Source organism: Canis lupus, chromosome 3 (genome assembly GCF_003254725.2).
Source record: "Canis lupus dingo isolate Sandy chromosome 3, ASM325472v2, whole genome shotgun sequence".
Taxonomy (NCBI): domain Eukaryota; kingdom Metazoa; phylum Chordata; class Mammalia; order Carnivora; family Canidae; genus Canis; species Canis lupus.
In genome coordinates this window covers 89,097,609-89,119,400 of record NC_064245.1, presented here as the reverse complement: position 1 = coordinate 89,119,400, position 21,792 = coordinate 89,097,609, and the positions used below count along the sequence as shown (strand labels likewise).

The window sequence follows — 21,792 nt, the reverse complement described above, 5'->3', positions numbered from 1 at the left end:
AAGGGACCCCGAGGTCGCCGCCCCTGCCCGCGGGGCTCCGAGCCACCCCTTCCCCACGCCGCCGCCTCGTTGCCAGGGCAACCCTCTTCTGCCCGGCAACTTCGCCGCCTCGTCGCTATAGGCTTAGCACACGCAGCGTGCGTCTGACGTCACGGCGCGGCGCCGCCGGACCCGGGCACCGCGCGGAGCGTCCTGCCCCCGAGCGCCGGCGGCCGCGGCCGGGAGTCGGGGGGCGCGTCTGGGAGCGGGCGCCGGGGTCGGAGTCGCGGCCGGCGTGGCGGCAGGTGTGCGGTCGCCGCGGGCGAGAGGCGCGGTAGGAGCGGGGCCCGGGCGGGGGGCGGGCGGGCGTGCCGCGGGGCCGGCTTCCGGGCCGCCCCGTTGCTAAGGCCGCCGCGCCGGTTGCCAAGGCGCTGAGCGCGTCCGCCTTCCTGGGGTCCGGCTTGGGCGGGAGGAGCCCGCTGGGGCCCCGGGGGGAAACGGCCTGCGCCCCGCCCCGCACGTCTTGTTCCGCGCGTCTCGCCCCGCCCCCTCCACCCTCGGCCCCGCCCCCTCCACCCTCGGCCCCGCCTCCGCGCGTCTCGCTCCGCCTCCGCCCCAGCCCCGCCCCCTCCACTCCAGCCCCGCGCGTCTCGCCCCGCCCCCGCCCCGCCCTTTCCTCCCCAGCCCCGCCCCGCCCCCTCCTCCTCAGCCCCGCCCCCTCCACTACAGCCCCGCCCCTCCTCCTCAGCCCCGCCCCCGCGTCTCGCCCCGCCCCCTCTGGCCCCGCCCCCTGCGCCCTCCGCCTCCTGACCGCCCCCTCCAGCGGCCCCGAGTGTTGGGGGGACGGGGTGGGGGCGCCGGGGCGCTGACAGCGGGGCTGCTCTAGGCCGTGCCCGCCACGCTTGGGACTTTGTAGACGGTTCTTTAAAAGGATCTAATGCGTGTCTTCCCGGGAGACGCAGGGACGCAGGCGGAGGGAGGAGCAGGCGCCCGCGGGAGCCCGACGCGGGACTCGATCCCGGGACCCGGGGTCACGCCCTAGGCCCGGGGCAGTGCCCACGGCCGAGCCCCCGGCCGCCCCCAGCTCAGTGAACAGCCGCCGGGACAGAGGGGGACCGCGTGCGCCCAGGCTCAGCGCCCCCAGCCCCGCAGCCAGAGGGGAGGCCGCAGGTGCAGCAGCCCCTGCAGGTGCTCGACCCCGCCTGCCCCGCCCCTGCAGCCCCGCCGGGCGGGTCGGCGCGTCCTTCTGTGCCCGCAGGAGAGCGGGCCGAGGGCCGGCTGCTGCCGATGGACCCGAGGCCTCCACCCCTCCCGCCCCAGACGTTCTTCTTTTCTTGCTTGTTTTCAAGATCTCCCGTCTACGTGGAGAGCGAGTGGGGGCAGGCACGGGGGCGGGGGGGGCGGATCCCAAGCAGGCTCTGCCCCAAGCCCCGACCCGGGACATCCGCAGCGGGAGGCCTGCCTCGGGCCAGGCGCCGCCCCCGCGGTCACGTCGAGGACTTGGGGTCCTCCCTCCGCTCGCAGGGGCGCGGGGTACCTGGTCTCGGGTCCTCCCTCCGCTCGCAGGGGCGCGGGGTACCTGGTCTCGGGTCCTCCCCCCGCTCGCAGGGGCGCGGGGTACCTGGTCTCCGGCGCACGCGGCTTGGGACGTGGACGGTGTGTGGGCGCGTCCGGGTTTCGGTGTCGCTGCTGGGAATCCCCTGAGGACACCACACGTGAAACCGCCCCGATGCCGGGAGCCCTCGACGCTCAGTTCTCTGGCCCGTGTGTCCTTAAAGTCTTTCAGATGAAGAGTTTCCGTGGCTCTTTGAACGCTCCCAAAGTCTGATGCAGCCCCTTCCTGCCGGGACCCTCAGGAGCGACAGACATCTGTTGTCCCCAACAAAGACTTGGTGGGTCTGGTAGGTGGTGTTGAAAAATGGGCCTCGCGCTGGGATGCGGTCCACCCTGCTCTCCTTGCGTGTGGGTCGGGTCTTTGTGCTGCTTCTCAGCTATGACAGTTATGACCATTTGTGACCAGGGGCAGCCCGGGGGCTCAGCGGCTTAGCACCACCTCCAGCCCAGGGCGTGACCCGCCTCGGGCTCCCTGCCAGCGGCCTGGCCTGCTTCTGCTGCCCGCTCTGCCTGTGCCTCTGCCCCCACCCTCTGTGTCTCTCATGCATAAATAAGTAAAACTTAAAAAAAAATTAAGTAAATAAAAATAAGATTTACCATCAAAAGAAACATCAATTTATTAATCTTCATCAACATTAAGAGTAGTTGCTGTGATTACCCCCAATTACAGAGTTGAAGAAGCGGAGACACAGGTTTATTTAAACAGAAGCTTAGATCCTACGATTCCCGTCAGGGCCTTCTCCACAAGAAACCTGTCACGACAGTAAATACCTGCTGAATATCCACTAACGTGCCGTGTCAGATCGATACATTCAAAGCCTGCCTTACCTTATCTGAGACTATTTACGTGACACATTCAATGAGACTCTAATTACCATAGTTCTGGAAAATGCCCCGGGACTGAATGTGAAGTGTGATAGTAAGAGGTAAGTCATCTGCTGGTTGTAGGATGAAAAATTAAGTGAACATATTAATCAAATCAAGAAAATTGAAATTTAAAGTCGTTCTGTGTATGAAACAGTGTTACATTTAAGTTATCCCTACGGGGCACTTTGAGATGGTCACATCATGTTTGTGATATTTTGGGGCTGAATTATGGGGAGTTTTGCCCTTGTGAAGATTTCTAATTTGCCAAGTAGATTAAAATGATCTCATGAGGAATTGCTTGAAAAAGCATCAGTGTTCTATCCTGAAGGAGGAAAAACTAAGGAATTGAGGGTCTCTCCTCAAATATTTGAAAAACTGTCATTTGGAAGTGGGAGAAGACCTCACCCGTGCTGCCTTAAAGGAAGACCTTACGGTGTAGTTGGGGGGTGGTTTACATATTTAGGGACAACATCGAGGGCTTACGGTGGGAAATGCTCTAGGGGAAGAGTGCGCGGAGTGCGTGCAGGTGAGGGATGCAGCGATCACGTAGAAACAAGGGGGCAGTGCAGGAATCCAGTGCCCCCGAAGGGTGCTTTTGAGAAACAGGTCACGAAAGGCGGTGTGGAGCTTGGGGTGGGAGCTAGACCTAGAAATAGCAGCAGGCAGTTGGGTGTATGCATCTGGGTGCACGTGATGGAGGGTTCCTAGGCAGAGATGAAAGTTCAGAAGGAGGTGGTCCTGGGGGGCGCAGTGGGTTAAGCGCCTGCCTTGGCCTCAGGGCATGATCTCAGGGTCCTGGGGTCCAGCCGCACCTGGGGTGGCTCCCGGCTCAGCGGGGAGTCTGCTTCTCCCTCTGCCCCTTCCCTCTACTCATGTGCCTGCTCGCTCTCTCCCAAATAGATAAAATCTTTCTAGAAAACGTTTAGAGGTAGTGTGTTTGACAGAAAGTCATGACTTGAACTAGAGTCCTCCCATTAGAGGAGAAGAGGGCAGCGTGGAAGAGGGAGACGGGAACCATCAGTGGTGGTTGAGCGATTTGATAAAGCCCCTTATCTACTCCTCAGTAACAGCCTTTATAGGCTTGTGTTTTTCTCCCCTTTTACTAGAGCTGGAAATCAAGACTTAGGGAGATTAAATAATCTGCCTAAATTCTGGAACCTGGTAATCGGTAGAGGTGAGGATACAGACCCAGATCTGAGCCACCAGCTCCTTCTACCACGTTGATGCCATCGGTAGGGTTGAGTGTAGGAGGTGAAGGGAAAGAAGACCAGAAAGTTGGTGGTACCTTGATTAACAAGGGGTCCGTGACTTCACTGTGATAACCTCAGTTTTGGTTATGTTCAGTGTAAGGAGCTTGTATGCACTGAGTAGGAGAGTTTGTTATGTCACTTGAAAACTCGGGTGTGACACGCAGATGTTAGCATTTGGAACTGCGGAAACAGGCCAGAGAAGATAGAGATGCTAGGGGATGTGCCTGCCACTTTCTCCTGGAAATCTAGTCCATGTTTTCTGAATATAGCTAGAGGTTTGCAACTCAGTTTCTAAAAGCATATTTTGACAGTATGAATGGGGAAAAAAAGTCTATGTCTTCATACATTTTATTTTCTTACAGGTTGTTTTCCATTTGCTGTTATTGATCTTACTGAAGTTGTTCATATAATTTCATATTTTCTCATTGGTCTTTCCAGTATTTTGTTCCGTGCCATACTTTTTGATGTATCTTTTATTATATTTTCTCCTCTGTTCTGTTTTGGTCCTACGTTATTGATGAATCCCTCATTCCCCAAATTCTGAAATCAGGTTTCATTGGACCGCAGGAGTAAAAGGGAAGCAATGCAGAAATCAGAGTGCCATGGAGGCGTACAGTTGAGAAACAGAAAGGCAGGTACAGAACACTGCTTTTTAGATGAAGAGGTGAATTTTGTTAATGACGCATTGTTATATAGATGGGTAAGAGTGAGCTTTGTCTCTTTCACCTCTTTTTTGTTCATCTTCTGTGTTTTCCAGCTAACGGTGATCAAAGGACATCATCAAGTGTACATAGGACTACAGTTCAACAAAGCAGCTCCTCATCATCGACCAGTTCTCCAGAGACTGCAAGAAAGCTTCATCCTCGACCAAGTGATAAACTTAACCCTAAGACGATTAACCCGGTAGGTACAAAAGACGTTCCTGACTCAGATTTTTCAGAGTAATAGACATTTAGCACACTGTTGAACCATTCTGAGCACTGTCTCAAGTTTGTGATTTTTTTTTTGGTGATGGGGAAGGGTTACGTTAAAGCTGGTAGGGCATATGGTAATCATGTTGAAGAATGGAAATAATGATAGTGTGGAAATGAGAAGGTGTAGAGAAGAACCAGTCATGGCATATCCTATCACATTCATGGATGAGTATACTAGAGTATAAAATGAATGGCACACCAGCTTTATTTTTTATTTACTGTAGTTCTATTACTTCCTAATATCTACGAGTAAGCGTGTGTTCAGTTGACATAGGATGGTTTACAGGCTTCCATAGTTGCATAACCGTCTCTGACCATTTTGCTGTGATCTATAATTTAGCTCCCCCAGAAATCCCAGCTATGGTACTGGCCTCCTTTTGCCTTCGGACAGCAGTTTAATCAGATTGAATGAATATGAGATTTATGCTCATTAAAGTGAATAATTGTAAGTGTGTAGATGAGTGAATTATCCAAAAAGTGAGTACACCTGTGCTACAATGCCAGGTGGTGTCTGCCCAGCCTTGCACGGAGTAAGATGACCATGGTTTCAGCCTTTACAGGGGATTAGAGCGTGGCTGAGACACTGGCTTTGATGGCCCATGGAATACAGCAAGGATACAGTGAACTGGCCAAGGGCAGAAGGAGGTTGTCCGACTTTACGAATGAAAAAGAGCGTAAACATATGTGTTCCTCTCCTTCTTTCTGCACAGTGTCAAGTTGGACTCCTGAAGAGTAGCCTGCTGTCTCCTTGTTCTAGCTTCTTTTCCCCATGTTTGGTAGAGAGAACTCATGGGTGACGCTTGAATTTTCTTCCTCTCTTTGAAGAAGAACTTTTTTAAATAGTGCCCTAAGTGGCCCTAATCTTAAATTTTGTTAAGAATGAAGGAAAGTTTGGGGAAATAATGATTTGACCTGAGAATCGAGTGTATTGGATAAAACCATGTCTAGGATCTGTTAAAGCTACCAATCCAAAGTAGGTCAGCTAGAAGTCAGGCTAGAGGTCCCCATTGGAGCAAAAGGGAGTTAGGGCTTGGTAAGCAGCATTGAGGAGATACCTAGGTGCTGGGAACATTCAGGCTTTCCACAGCCGAGTGCTGTTTGTCTTGGAGAATCCGCTGGTCTATACACCTACAATTTATGCACTTGAATGTGTGTACATTTTGAGTATTTCATTTGGATCAAAAGTCTAAAAAATTTTTTTTAACTCAATATAGTGAGGTATATTTAATAATGCAGATTATTTTAGAGTTGAAACATGGTCTGTGATGACATTGTTAAAAATTGAAGGGACAACAGTTTTTTCATGGTAAAGGAATTTTGGTAAAATTTGGTCAAAATCCATAAAATGAACCCATTGGTAGAAAAAAGAAAACTTTTTATAATATGGGACCTGGAAGATGAAACTATTATTATTTCTAAAATGAGTTAAAAAGAAAAGGAAAGAAATGGTTAGAATTTCAATCAGAAAAATCAGAAATTTTGCCTTGGGGTGCCTGGGTGACTCGGTCGATTGAGTGTCTGCCCTCGGCTCAGGTCATGATCCCAGGGTCCTGGGATGGAGCCCCACATCAGGCTCCCTGCTCCGTGGGCGGCCTGCTTCTCCCTTTCCCCCTGCCTGTTGCTCCCCCTGCTTGTGCTCTCTCGGTCTCTCCCTCTGTCAAATAAATGAGTGAAATCTTTAAAAAAAAAAAAAAGGAAGAAATTTTGTCTTGGTGAGTGTTTTGGAAATTTAGAGATTATTTACATGACCTGTAGGTCCAGAAAGTAAGATCATTTGCTAATAGGTGCTAGAACTAAAATAAGTGTGTGTAGCCCTAAGTTGTCTTAATTTTTCTCCCACTGCAAAAACATTTTTTCATGTATCCTCATGTGATATGATTACTTGAAAACAGTTTTTAAAACACACTTTTCTTCTTCTTTTTTTTTTTTTAAAGATTTTATTTATTTGTTTTCGAGAGACAGAGAGAGAGAGAGAGAGGCAGAGACACAGGCAGAGGGAGGAGCAGGCAGGGAGCCTGATGCGGGACTCGATCCCGGGTCTCCAGGATCATGCCCTGGGCCGAAGGCAGGCGCTAAACTGCTGGGCCACCCGGGCTGCCCTAAAACACACTTTTCTAAGTAGGAATTATAATTAGATGAATGATACATTACTATTTCTGTGAATTATGCAGAATACGGATTGAAGTTTGTAAATGAATCTCTTACTATAATACTGTACACTAATGAAACTTCATCTATGAGTTTTAACTTCAAGCATATGTGTTTTTCTAGAGGAAAAAAGGCTAATTATAAAATTATACCCTTAAATATATTCTTTAATTGCTGCATGTGATTTTATGTATTTATTTATTTTTAAAAGATTTTATTTATTTATCCATGAGAGACACAGAGAGAGAAGCAGAGACACAAGCAGAGGGAGAAGCAGGCTCCATGCAGGGAGCCCGATGCGGGTCTCGATCCCGGGTCTCCAGGATCACGCCCTGATCCGAGGGCAGATGCTCAACCGCTGAGCCATGCGTCCCCTGCATCTGATTTTAAAATAGTTTTTAGCTGGTTATATCTTTAAAATAGGTTAGTAAGTTTGTATTTTCTAATTTAGATACCTATATTTCAATTGATTATGTTCAAAGTACCATGTGATAAATACTTACTATTTGTGCCTAAATTCTCTGTCTTTGATCAACTGTTTTGAAATTATGCATGCTAGGATTGTTTAACTATTGTGATCGATCGATCATCTCTTACATGGACTTTGGGAATACAGAGTTAACTTATTCTTAAGATAATACATAGACAAACTGAGGGTTGTGAAGTCATCTGTGTGAGCAGACACATCCAGGCATGTGTTTGCTAGAGCCTTGCTCTTTCTTCAGTTTTATCAGCCCTGCCCATCTAAAGCCTTTTTCTTGTATAGAAGCATAAAAGCAGACTGGAGAAGTTACAGGTCCTCTGACTGTCCGGACTTCCATATTTGACTGGAGGACCAGTGGGAGATGTGCCGGAGGCTGCAAACAAATCTGCTTTCCCTGCACTGAACTGCTCTTCTCCTTGTACCCCTCACCTTGACAGGTCACACTGGTGGAGGGTAGAAAGATGTATTACCTTTATTATATTTATTTGTGATGTTCATACTTAATAATATTTATCTATATTATATTTACTATGTGTGTGATTCCAGCTGCCCTCAAGCCTTCCGAAACGAGTTAGGAGTAAAAAAGAAATCCACCACGTGTGGTTGTGGTTCCAGTACTGAGAGGACTGATAATTTCTTCTGTTTTGTCGCTGAGTAGAGTGGTGCACTTGACACCAGCGTCACGGGATGAAAGTCAGGATGTCCGTTTGCCTCTGACCTCAGCAGGATTAAATTTGATTAGGTGTCATTCCCAAGTGGAGGTGATAGTGTATTTATCGTATTTGTGTCATTTTTTATTTCCAGTTTGGTGAACAGTCACGAGCTCCTTCTGCATTTGCAGCCATTTACTCTAAAGGAGGTATTCCTTGCAGGTAAAAATCAATACAGGTTATAACTGACCCTATTATTCAAAATAATTGAGTAAATCAATAACAGTATTTAGTGTAAGTGTATTAAAAATTTTATTTACTAGAGAAGTTGGAATTAAGGTGACTTCCTAACTCTGGGAAACGAACAAGGGGTGGTGGAAAGGGGGTTGGGCACTGAGGGGGGCATTTGACAGAATGAGCACTGGGTGTTATGCTATATGTTGGCAAACTGAACTCCAATAAAAAATATTAAAAAGAAATAAAAAATATATTAGAAAAAAGAAAAAAAAAGAAATTAAGGTGTCTTGATAGATCGTGGGACATTGTTGAAAAAGATCATTTTAATTCCAAAATAGAATTACCAATAGATCTATAACTTAAGAAATTGAATGAACCAATTTCTAAAACATTATAAGCCTTCATGGCCTTGGGCAAATTGCAAATAAATAGTTCTATTTTTTTTTTTTTAAGATTTATTTATTTATGATAGACATAGAGAGAGAGAGAGAGAGAGAGAGAGGCAGAGACACAGGAGGAGGGAGAAGCAGGCTCCATGCCGGAAGCCCGACGTGGGACTCGATCCCAGGACTCCAGGATCGTGCCCTGGACCGAAGGCAGGCACTAAACTGCTGAGCCACCCAGGGATCCCAATAGCCCTATTTTGTTTGTAAACTGCATGTTGATGATTTAATGAAACTTTCATTTTTTAAAAAAAAATTTTTAAGCTTTATTTATTTATTCATGACAGCAGAGAGAGAGAGAGAGAGAGAGAGAGAGGCAGAGACACAGGCAGAGGGAGAAAGGGTCCATGCAGGGAGCCTGATGTGGGACTCGATCCCGGGTTTCCAGGATCACGCCCTGGGCTGAAGGTGGCGCCAAACCACTAGGCCACCCTGGATGCCCAGAAACTTTCATTTTTCAAAATGATATTTCAAAAAATTATATTTATTTTTTTAAAGATTTTATTTATTTATTCATGAGAGAGAGGGAGAGAGAGAGGTAAAGACACAAGCAGAGGGAGAAGCAGGCTCCATGCAGGGAGCCCGACGTGGGACTCCATCCCGGGACTCCAGGATCACGCCCTGGGCTGAAGGCAGGCACCAAACCGCTGAGCCACCCAGGGATCCCTCAAAAATTATATTTATTGAAATGATATTTCTTAATAAGTATATATGACTTTTTTTGCTCCCTTTTGATAGAATTCTTGGCATCTTTCCAGGTAGACATCAGAACTGTTTTAAAGAAAACAAATAGTTTCTAATGGAGTGATACCATTTCAAGATTTCACTACCAAGAAACATTTATTTCTTCTAATATATCCAGTTTTAGTCTGTTCTAGATGATAGAAAATGTCATTTTCACTGTCGAAAGAATAATCACAACATCCTTTCTGTTGTTCTAAAATTCAAGAAATGGGGGCACCTGGGTGGCTCAGGTGGTTAAGCGTCTGCTTTAGGCTCAGGTCAGGATCCCAGGGTCCTGGGATTGAGCCCCATGTTGGGCTCCCTGCTCAGCGGGGAGTCTGCTTCCCTCTCTGCTGCAGCCTCTGCCCTTCCTTCTACTCTCTGTCTCTCTCAAGTGAATAAATGAAATCTTTAAAAAATAAAATAAAATTCAAGAAATGTAGTTTTTAATGGTACCTGCAGATTTGGAGGAATAAACTCAATGATTCTTCATTTTATTGTGTCTATTTTTTATTTGTATTCTGAGTTGAAACTGTATTTCAAGGTTCTCATACCCACCTTCCCACTCTAAGCAATTATGGTTGCTAAAATAGTAAAAATGTCACTGAGGCCTCTTGCTGTGAAGAAAATAATGCTAAAGAAAGTGTCAAGAAGTTGAGAATGTTATAAAATGGTGAAGAAACATTTGAGGGCGATGGATAAGTTCACTCTTGATTATGATGATGGTTCATGGATGGATTCACATATCCAAACTTTTATCAAATTCTGTACTTTATAACTATGTACAGTTTTTTGAATGTTAGGTATTTTAAAAAATATTTTATTTATTTACTTGAAAGAGAGCACAAGTGGCAGAGGTGGAAGGAGAGGGTGAAGCAGACTCCCGGGCTGAGCAGGGAGCCTGACAAGGGGCTGGATTCCACCCAGGCCCCTGGGATGATGACTTGGGCCGAAGGCAGACACTTGACCGACTGAGCCACCCCCCATCCCAATTCCTCTGCACCCCACCCCCCAACCCGACAAAACAAAACAGAAAGCAGCAGCAGCGACCCTAACTGAAGGAGCTCCCACTTTGTAAGCTTGCATGGGCTACTTAACCTCCTGCCCTCAGCTTTCTTCTGTTGAGCAGGGCTAAAATCTGGCTTGTCTGCAGATCATTAGGGTTAAGTGTTCTATATCTGAAATAATGTTCCATGCACAACAAGTTACTGTGTCTTGTTATCACCTTCCTTTGTTTGCACACCTGTAGGTTTTCTGTTCTAATTATGACTGAAACATGTCAAGTGTAGCGTTTGTATTAAGACTCAGCAGCATGCCTGAGCCCCGAAACTGTAAGCTTCACAAATGTGGAGTTTAGTTTTACCATCAAACAATTTTGCTGAAAGAGTAGGAGTTTGTGGGATTATAGATGTTGCTGCATAAGATGCCTTCGTAGCATCATTTCCAGCTGTGGTATTCCTACGTGTTACAGAATAGTTCTAACATGGTTATGTTCTAGAGAGTATGGATATGTTAGATCATTACTGCTTAGCAGCTAATGACATTGTCCATGTTAATGTTCACTGATGTTCATTATTTTAGATTGGTCCACGGTTCAGTGAAACACAGATTGCAGTGGGAATGTCCTCCCGAAAACCTTCCATTTGATCCTCTTCTTATTACTCTAGCTGAGGTAGGTGTATATCCCATTTCTCCTGCATGTTTATGGGGGAAAAAAAGCTTTTTAAAATTTTTAAAATTGTTTATGGAAAAAAAGCTTTTAAAAATTGTATTAAATGTTATTTTGTAATGCGTCAGTAAATCTTACTCTTTACTTTTGAAATAAGAGCCAAGCAATAGTCCTTAAAATACCACATTCCCTTAGAAACTAATTACGGTCAGTATATGTTTATTAGAAACTGATTAATCAGGTTTATACACAAGTTAGCGTGTACGGGGATTTGTACATAAGTGGATGAAATATTCGTACTTAATTGCAAAGACAGAAGTACTCAGAATCGTACAGAACTAATCCTATCAGGAGAGCGTCAGCGGTTTAACTTGAAGTACATCAGATGGCGGAGAGCGGCTCATCTCTCCACACAACCAGTCGTGTCTACGTGAAGATGATGTGTTGCTTAGGGAACTGATCTGAACTACCTGAACGCCCTTTTGGAGAATTCTCTGTGCTTTTCCCACCTATACATTTTAAGTAGAATATCGTGGAGATCATTTTTATAGAGGGTTTTAGGAAAACTTCTGATAAATTCCTTTATGTTATTTAACATTTACATCAGGAAAAAGTTGGCAGAGTATTAGCTTGAGGTCAATCAATGGTCTCTTCTAGGCAATTTATTCCTTTTGTTAGAGTCACAAGTTCAGAGACGAATTAACCACTTGTCATATATTTAAGGTAAAGAAACTTATCTTTTTTAAGAGTTATGGATCATTTTGTTGGTCTTGTTTTTCTCAATTTATTGCAAGAGTAGTTTGGTATGATACCAGTGATGGGCAGCCTGTTTTGAAATTCAGTTTTGATCAAACTCTTTTAAACTTGGTATTAAAAACTTAAAATGTATCAGTGTTTCATCAGTTATTTTAAAACTTATGTGTATGTTAGCAAATCATTTTTTAGATGACTCAGTGCTATAGTGACAGCTTTGGAAACAGGCTCCAGCTAACCAAAAGGTGAGGGGGGTGCTTTAATTTGGGGAGTCCTTAAGGGAGTCTATGTTTAGTCCAGATCCCATAAAGTCAGTTCTTTAAATGATTATTTTCCAACCACCAATGCCTTTATTTCTGTGTCGGGTAGATTGTTAGCCTTCTCCTCTACTCTTTTAATAATGGGTAGGTACGCACAGAGCCTCCCCCATGGAAATCCCTTCACAACTTGACTTGATTCCTCATCTCTAAAATGAGCGGGATAGGGGCACTCTTCAGATGATAGCAGCTGTGGGCCAAAGTGGTGCCTCTGTGGTTGGCAGCATGGTTTTCAAAAGCATCCAGGAAAGGAAGGGTTTGATCACTATTTGGAAGCAGGTAGTTTGATCTAAAGGGTAAATTGGTTGAAAATTAGTATTTTTAGGCATGATTTTGGAGCCATTTATACTTAATCACAGACAGTAATGAGTCCCAACTGCAGGAGTATTGCTATTGCTTTTTTTGTTTTATGTTTTTTTAAAAAAAGCCAGATGGACCTTTTATCTTGACTCAAAGTGGTGAGTTAAATCATAAAAGAGTACTGTCTAGTAGTTTCTGATGCACGTAGGGTGAAAGACTGCAACAATACACGTTTTTTTTTCATATTTTTCTCTCATGTTCCAAAGTTTAAAGTGAGGTTTAAATTCTTACAGTGGTTTTCGAACGTGGGAAAAGATCTTATTAAAATACCTTAATATAAAAAAAACCCTTTATATAAAATATGTAATATGAAGGAAGTATAGTACTTTAGAAACTAGTTAAACAAGTTGTAAAATCACCATAAAGGTAGGAGGTCCAATAATTATGCATTCATAAAGTGGTGATTATAAAACAGCATTTTAGATTGATTCATGGATTTCAAGCAATATTCAGGGGTACACACAACATTTTTTTAGTATCCTTGTGAGGGTTTCTTTTTATTTCTTTTTATTTACCTTTGGTCTCCTTCCCTCCTTCCTTCCTTTCTCTTTCTTCTTTATTTCCTTTATTTTTCCTTGCTTTTCTTTTCCTTTTTCCTGTTCCTTTAATTTTTAAAATATTTTTCTTCCTTGCCGTGGGTAGAAATTCTTCCTGTCTCATATATGTCCTTTGTTCCACATTTTCTGGGTTTAATTAAAATGGTAATTACTGAAATTACAAATTACGGTTAGGAAAACCATAATAAAACTTGATTTTCATTTAGACTAGTGAAGATTCAGTTTTGTTCTTAGCATAACCAGGTGTGTAGTAAGTCAGTCAGTCTTGTTTGTTTATTTGTTGGTTTTGTCTCTGGCAGGGTTTGAGAGAGACTAGACACCCATACACCTTTGTGTCGAAGGAGGGTTTCAGAGAATTACTGTTGGTGCCAGGAGCTTCTGAGAAAGCTGTACCTTTGCTTCCGAGACTGATTCCTGTGCTAAAGGCAGCTCTGGTATCCTCTATTCCTTTGGACTTTCTGTGGTACATTTAGAATATTTTATGTCTTTTTTTCTTCCAAATTATTTGCAAATTGGTCCATTACCCGTGATCTTGATGTGCGTGCAAAATTAGGCCATGGTTATTCAGGGACAGATGATTACTTATTTGAAGACTCCTTTAGAGGATATACGAAAGGTGAAAGGGGACATTTTGAGTAATTAGAGAAAGTAATAAAACCTCACATGAGTCTTGCCGCATGCTGTGATATAGTTTAATTAGTGTTTCGGTCAAGCCGGAGATCCGTTTTTTTTGATTCTCGATGGTCCGGTGTTAGAGGTGGATTCTGGGTTTAGTTGCTTATCTTCTGACTTTGAATGTACATTCTTACTTTTTTTCTGGTTGACCTTCTTATCTCTCCTTTCCTCCTCTTTCTTTTCCTGTCCCTACACCCCCGGCCACCTGACCCTCCAGGTCCACCTGGATGATGAAGTGTTTGCAAGAGGACTGAATGCTCTCGTGCAGCTTAGCGTCGTTGTCGGTCCTTCTCTAAATGACCATCTGAAACATCTGCTTACAAGTGTAAGTGCTGAAAAGATGAGAGTGGCTGTCCCCTCTGTATCTCATCATGATTTTGTGGCTTCAAATTAATCACTAACTGATTCAGAAATCTTAAAAAAAAAAAATCCCCTCATTCTTTAAAAAACTACAGGTCCGACCAAGTAGTCCATAAAGTATTTTACAAAGGTGCAGTGTTCTCTTTAATTTTCCTACATGAGCAGGAGGGTTGCAATAAAAAGCAAGCAGAAGTTGAATGGACGAAAATTAATAACCAGTACGATGGTTTTATGCCAATGTTGATTGGCCGTGAATGGTAAGGACGGCTTATACAGCCACAGCTGTGTTTTTCATCTTTTTTTTTTTTTCAAGTTTTTTAGTGAGTCTGTAAATAGTATTCAGGATGAGACTTTTCCCTGTTATGAGTAGTTTAATCCTTAGGACAAATACACACTGAGATCCTGGACAGTTCAGGAGGACCTCAAGACCACCCTTGGGTTGCTAGAAAGGCTCGTTAAACTCAGAAAAACTGTTATTTAGTGTTTCAGTTTATCGCAGTGAGAGTATGCCGGTTAAAATCAGCGAGGGAAGGATATGCATAGAGCAGAGCCCAGGAGGGACCAGGTGTGGAGCATCTAGTTGTCCTCCCTCCCAGTGGAGCTGTGTGGACACTGCTTGCTTTTTCCCACAGTGACATGTGGCAACACACATGGAGTATTGCCATCCTGAGAAACTCACCTCAGCATGATGTCCAGGGTCACGTTGGGGGGTCTCCCATGCAGGCATGACTGCCTGCTTGCGTGGTTGACCTTTGTCTCCAGCCTCTCCAGAGGTTGAGCTGACATCCTGTGGCCCAAGCTCCCCCACCCCCCTCCCCCCCCAGGAAACAAAGATACTCTTACTTGGCAGGTCATAGCGAGGGCTTAGGGGTTTCCATCCAGGAGCCAGGGACAAGGGCCAATCCTTTTAGGCAAGGTTAATCCTTTACTGCACACACCGATAAAGAATTAAAGTCCTTGCTGGAATAGCCCATGGCTGGCATTTCTGTGTGTGTCCTTCTGTAGTTCAGAGCTGAGGCATGTATTTTGATCCTAGTTCTACTATTTTTTCTGGACACATTCCTCTGAGAGATTCTAGAACTGTATTTTTAACTTCTAGCTCCACAGAGAGACGGTACATGCCAGGAACCTATGGCTAAGCCTATAGAAAGCGGGGATGGTAGTGAATGTCTCAGGATTACTGTGCTCAGGTTAGGTTAGGAAAGGTGGGAGATGAATTCCCACCAGCACCAGGTGTTTGATGGGAGAAGACACAGTGGGAATAGACTCAAACCTTAATATGTGGAGGCCTCAGGAGAGAAGGACGAGAACCCCAGCAGGTATTTGCTCATGACCTTTAGGTCAGCAGGCTGCACCTGATTAACCGCAGGAATCTCAGCCTAATATATAAAATGACTCATTTTGGATTGATTGCTCCAGTTAGACAGTCAATATTTTAACACATCTGTTGCTCTCTGCCCTCTCGCTGTGGGCCAAGTTTATGCTGTAGGCACAGGGACTGTAATGCTGAACAAAAACCAGATATGCCCTCTGCCCTGGTGGAGATTGGCTTTTGTTTTTTGGAGAAATAAGTAGCAAGGACATCCGCTGAGAAAGTTGGAATGAGGTGAAGGGGTTGTGATAGAGAAAAGGAATCATGCTGGGCTCGATGCTGAGCAAGGGCCAGCACCTTTGCTTCCTAAGTAGCCTCTCAGTCCCACCCACCGTGGCAGAAAGAAAAGGCCAGGTTAAACCAAACTATGCACGTTTGTTTGTTTGAGTTTTTCTGGGTCGGTAGCATTATTTGGTCGCTCACATCCCTCCCCAGAACCCTGGACTGAGTGAAAGAGGCCTCCCCCCTTCCTGGAGTGTCAGCACCTCGGGAAGGTCTGGATACCACACTGGCCTTCACCTGCTGGTGGTTTTCCCTAGAGGAAGGAAACTGGGGATTAAATCTTGGTCTGTTAGCCGCGCACCACCAGGCACCCCTGAGGACCCACTGAGGGGTGCACCCCCTTACCTCACTTTACCCCCATTACCCGGAAAGGCTCCATTTCGTTTACATATGTTTTGTTTACGGACCTCTGCCTTAGATGTTCTTTGAAGAAAGGGTTCTCTCCTCTAGAAAAAGAATTTCAAAACCAGTTACGGAGCCCATAAAGGACTCATTTATTCCTACACAAATGAAGTCAAGTCCTTGCTTAGCTTCCACTCAGACTTCCCTTTGTCCCTGGGACAGTGGTCCTTAAACTTTAAAGAGGAAATAAATCACCTGGGAATCCTGATAAAAATGCAGAACCTGGGCCTCTGCCCTGAGATTCTGGTTAAGTCAGTCTGGGTGGGACCCCAAAATCTGTAGTTTTTGTGTGAGTGGATCAGGGGATTCTGGAGGTGGTGCTTCGTGGATCTGCCCCTAAGCCACTGCTCCCGGGTAATGTGGTCTGCAGAAAGCAAGCCAAAGATCTGATTTTGCAAGGGGTACTTTGTCAAAAAAGACTACTTTTGGTCAAACAATATTTTACTGAAACATAAGATTTACAGAAGTTTCCAGACAAGCCATACAAAATGGTCACAAGCTTTTTCTTGAAGGAAGGATTCTACACTTGACAGCAAAGACACAATGTTATTAGTGAGGGCTGTGATGTTTGTTTAATGTTCCCGTTTTGGTTCAAACAATCAAGCTTGTCCATCTACAGCGTCTAAATAAAGTTAGACTTGGCTAGAGAGCATATTCTAAAGAACTGGTTAGCTGCTTTTAACCGATGCAATTAGATCACCATGAAAAGGGGGAAAGGAGCCCATAAAATTAAAATAAAACTACCTCTCCCCCTCAAAAATAATAATAAAGAAAAACACCGACACCCCTGCAGCTAACCCTGACAACTACCTTCATTCACAGTGCTTTACACTTAAACCATGATGGGGGAAATGAATAAAAGCAGAGAGGGGCCACTGCTTTTAAACGTTTCACAACAATCCAGATGGTACTTCTGGCCTCTGCTCATGCTTTGCAACAGTGAATCAGGACAAGACTTTTTTTCCCAAGTAGGCTCCATGCCCAGTGTGGAGCCCCATGTTGGGGCCTGAACTCATGAGAGGTCTTGAGGTCAAGACCTGAGCTGAGATCAAGAGTCGACGCCCTACTGGCCAAGCCCCCAGGTGCCCCAGGAGGCACTTTTCTTGTCCGTCCCCAGGGCTTTGATAAAGTCTGTCTGTCCTCTCACTTAGAGTTGCTTCTCTCACATTTTTATCTTCCTGGGACTCTTCTGACCCTCCCCCATCTTCACTGACATGACTGAAAGGCCTTCTACTCGGTGCTCAGTGGTGGGAAGCACTCCTGGGTTTCTTCCATCTGTGCGATGAGGAAGAACCAGAAACCAGCTCTAGGACAGGCCCTTAGAAGTATTTGATCGATGACTAATTCTTGCCTGGGCTTCTTTGGTATTTCCAGACAGTGGAGCCATGAGCCAGTCCTGCCGCGGGCTCATATGTTTAGGTCTTTGGGTGAGTTGAGTAATGCAGACATTTGTTGGGGGGGACGCTATCCCAGGTTGTGCCTGACGGTCTGAACTGCTGTTTTCCCCTCTTTGTTCCTGTGATTTTATCCCCCGTCCCCTGGTGCTCTCCCTTTGCAGAGTTCCCCTGTCGGTCTGAAGCCCATTCAGGCTGTGCCAGGGACAGGTGGTCTTGTGGTTTGGAGTCGGAATGGCCGGTCACTGTGGTCACTGTTACTGCGTCATTCCTGTGAACACTCTCCTTTTCGTCTCTTCCCTTTTTCACACTTTAGGAAACACCCGTGTTTTCAGAGGCTTAGCTTTCCATCATGGTCCTCCAAATGCTCTCGGAAAATACAAATTGGAGAAATTCGCAGTTTCATAGAAAACTTATCCTGGATACCATTCTCTAGCAGGTTTTACAGGATCGCTATCATTTGAAATAGCGTGAACTCTTTCTTTTAACAAATACAGTGCTATCTATTATACATAAATTTCCACAAGATATTTTCTAAAAGAAGCCTTGGAATCCAAACAAATGATGTTTGGATAGGTCGGTCGATAGGGCAAGGACTCAGTGGTTTTATTTCTTGTTAGCATACTCTTCTGTAACGTTTTACTTATGCCGGTGTGAATATTACTGCTCTTCAAATCATTTCATCCTCCCAATCTTCCTTTACAAGCTTTCCAAGAGACTAAGGGATAAGAAATTCAAAGAGCCAATCACCAGTGCATTACAGCAGCTGGAGCAGCATGGTGGAAACGTAAGTAAAACATCATTCCTTAAGCCACATTTTCTTTACTTTGACTCTACAAAATGGACTGTGTAATGTATTATTTCGGCCACAAGTAATCATGTGGAGTTGAGGTTATTTTGCTAGGAGAGCTCAGAGTTTCTGTTTCGCGTAGGTCACACAGTGTTGAAGCGTTGGGGTTCAGACCGGACTGTGTAGACGCTGGCCCGGCATACCTCTCTGTGCTTCCTGTGTGGTACTCCGTGTTGTGCAGCGTTACGGGTGTTTCCTTTATTTTGGGTGGTTTTGCTTTTTAGACCACTAGAAAGTTCAGAAAACGGAAGGATTAACATAGAGAGCTCATTGAAGAAAGTACTCTTTTTTCCTTTCATTTGCCATCTTTTCTGTCTAAAAAATATATAATTTTGTCATTGTCACGGATTGAAATAATGAGATTTCCAGATGGCTTCACTACCATGTCGGAAGCGCCACGTGCTCTGGAACGCGTGTAGGCACATACACGAGGATGAATCAGGTTATTGTGACTTGCAAAAATGTGCAAGAGTGGGAGGGGATCCCATTATTACCTGTGTGGTGTCAAATAAACTAGGTTAATTGAATTTTCATTGTTTAGAGAAGGGTTCACATAATCTAGCCTTGGAAGTATTTCTGTAAAGCAGTGATGCCACCTTGTGGAGATTACATTTAATCAGATCTTAATGATGGGGCTGCATGCGATTATCTTAACATTCACTGGAGGTGCTTTCAAAAGGAATTAGAGAATTCTTGTGATCATATACAATTTTAAAATGGTAGATGTGTTAGTTTAAGTCTTGTCTAAATTACCTACTTGACCAATTCCAGTGACTGTTGAAATTGATTATATTCTTTCCATGATGAAGCCTCAGATAAAGTCTAGGAGAAGGAAGGAAGTCCCTAGATCACTGGGTAACAGCTTCCTTTGTTCCGTATGCAGGGTTAGCATGCAGACACCTTGTCCAGACGTACAGAAGCACCCCCTAGCCTAGCCAGCTTCTCTCAGCAGAAAGGAAATTGTTTGCTTGCAAATGTGCTTCTGAGAATTGGAATGCAAAATAATTTGCCATTTCCTCCCCTGTGAAATGCAAGTAAACAGATGCTAAATATTGATGGCGCAGCTTTCAATCTGGGACTCTCCCCAGATGGTTTTCACACATTCTGTGGAAGGGGCGAGCGGAAAGGGCAGGAAAGGGCCCGGCCCAGCGTGTGGCCCAGTGTGTTAGATTTTGTGGCTGGATGTGCTGCGCAGGCGCAGGCGGGCATCGTTTTCAAGTAAATAAACTTTAGCGACCGCGCTCTGAGGTTTGGAGGAGAGTAAGGGGTGTAGGGGACCAGCCCAGGGCCGCAGAAATAGCTGGCAAGGGCGTCCCTCTTACTGCCACTCACTCTCATTGGTTCCGAATCCTGCTAATAAATTAAAAATTTGAAGTTAAGTATTGTTTATTTTTTCAGACTTTTTCTCTTCTTGTTCTTCTAACGTCTTACATGATATTTTAATAATAATATTTGATCAGAGGTTTTCTTTGTCCTGCTATTAATACAACAGTTGATCTTACTTTCTGGTGGCCTAATGACCATTACGCTTGCTTTTGGTACTTGCAATCCCTCCTGAGGTTAACGATGCCCCTCCTTCCCTACTAAACACTTAAATGTCTGTATAGCTTTCTCTTTCTTTAAATAGTAGAGGTGGGTCATTAGGAGAATCTTCTCAGTATTGCAGCTTATCATTTCTTGGGGGCTTGTGTGTCCCACAGTGATGGAAACACTCCACTTCTGGGGAGACAGGAAAGTCAGCTCCAGGCTCGGAGTCACTATTTTACAACTGATCGGTTTACTACCTGCCTTAAGCATCAGTTTACTCTTACCTTGATTTAACTTTCATCCTGAGTCATAGGCATGTCTCTCTTGGGAAGGGTACACACTTGAACACACCCCAATCTTGATTGAGCCCATGGGAAGTCAGGAATTCAGCTGAGTGCTTTTTATTTTGTTTGTTTGTTTTAATAAAAGATCTATTTACTTGAGACAGAGAGCATGACCAGTGGGGCGACGCGGGGGGAGAGGGAGAAGCAGATGCCTGCTAGGCCGGGAGCCCCACCCACAGGGGCTTTATCCCAGGACCCCGAGAACATGACCTGCACCCAAAAGCAGATGCTTAACCAGCTGAGCCATCCAGGTGCCCCTCAGTTGAGTATTTTTAGACATTAAACTCATCGAATCCCCACTGCAGCCCTCAGGGGTAGATTGTGTTGTTATCCCCCTTTAAAGGTCTAGAAACTGATGCTTAGAAAAATGTAGCCCCAGTTTTAATAGGGAAGTGCCTGGCAGAAACAGACTCAAATACTGGGGTCTGGTTCCTAACCACTTCTCTAGTTAAACGTATTTTTAAAAGAGTAGGAGACAACCTATATTTTACTGAACTCAGAAAAAAGTTTCACTTCTCATTCCATCTTGTGTTCTCGTTCCATTTTGTTTGTTTTGAGTTTTGGATACTTTTTTAGGCATGCTCCTCTAGATGTAGTACCTATCAGGGGAGCCCTACAGCATACTAATGAAGCTAATTTGTTTTCTTTTGACAGGGCAGCCTTATCATCATCAAATCTAAAATTCCAACGTATTGCTCCATATGCTGTTGAAGAAGGGAGCCCACAAAAATGTTGTCAGCCCCCCGTGACAGGTGCTAAATGCCGACCACGAGTACCTTTGGAACCTTTTCAGATTCACTTCAGTTTATTCTTTTGTTAATCACAGCCACCATTCGTTATTTACTAGACGAAGAGGAGTATGCACAGTTCCACTGAATCATAGTAAAAGTCATTCATCAGCAACAAAACAAGAGTGGTCGATGATGGAAAGCTATTAAAAATGGTTTATAATGGTACAATTTTGCAGGGTTGGTTTTTCATATTTTTACAGTTTGATGCGAACAACCATTATTGGGTTTATAATAGAAGTGATGTATGCATTTTCTGATGCCTTTTATTTATAATATACCTCTCACAATTTGTAGCTGTGTGCTTATTTTTAGACATTTTGTCATTTCTTGGGTTTTATGTTTATCAAGGCTACGGAAATGTAAAGTAGTGGACAAACATTTGTGAATTCACTGTTAATTATCGTCTGTAAATATGTATTTTATGATATAGAATACTTGGAAAAACTTCATACCAGGGTATTCTAGTTTAAGAAATTTTTCTGAATGTGTAAATTCTCTTGTAAATATGTTATTTATTACAACTCATTAAAACTACCTAAACTTTAGGTGTTAATTATATTAAAGTAAATGTTATTTTTGTATCCCATAGTCTGAAAATACTGAAGATACTCATTTCATGAAGATATTCCACAATTAAAATCTTAAAACTCTTAAATGTAGCCAGTGATTTTGTTATGTCTGCTTATGTTTAACAATGGACTCAACTAAAAAAGCTTTTAAAACCTACTTGACAGGCATAGTTCTCAGTGTGATGTTTTAGAAGCCGACCC

General features: G+C 44.4%; 1 protein-coding gene across 11 annotated transcripts; it reads left to right on the top strand.

Moving 5' to 3' along the window:
- The first annotated feature begins 173 nt into the window (after window positions 1–173).
- PACRGL (parkin coregulated like) lies at window positions 174–21,677 on the top strand. 11 transcript variants are annotated; one of them, XM_035714615.2, is made up of 11 exons: window positions 175–313; window positions 1,758–1,871; window positions 2,264–2,519; window positions 4,261–4,345; window positions 4,468–4,613; window positions 8,121–8,188; window positions 10,951–11,041; window positions 13,325–13,459; window positions 13,918–14,025; window positions 18,217–18,297; window positions 20,886–21,677. In XM_035714615.2, exons 4-11 carry the CDS (start codon window positions 4,294–4,296, stop codon window positions 20,940–20,942), a joined length of 738 nt encoding a protein of 245 aa, XP_035570508.1. In that variant the 5' UTR covers window positions 175–313; window positions 1,758–1,871; window positions 2,264–2,519; window positions 4,261–4,293; the 3' UTR covers window positions 20,943–21,677. The 11 variants fall into 11 exon arrangements, with proteins under 11 accessions (XP_025293526.1, XP_035570508.1, XP_035570507.1 ...); XM_035714614.2 differs by having other exon boundaries at window positions 1,758–1,880; XM_035714616.2 differs by having other exon boundaries at window positions 183–284.
- Window positions 21,678–21,792: the final 115 nt, after the last annotated feature.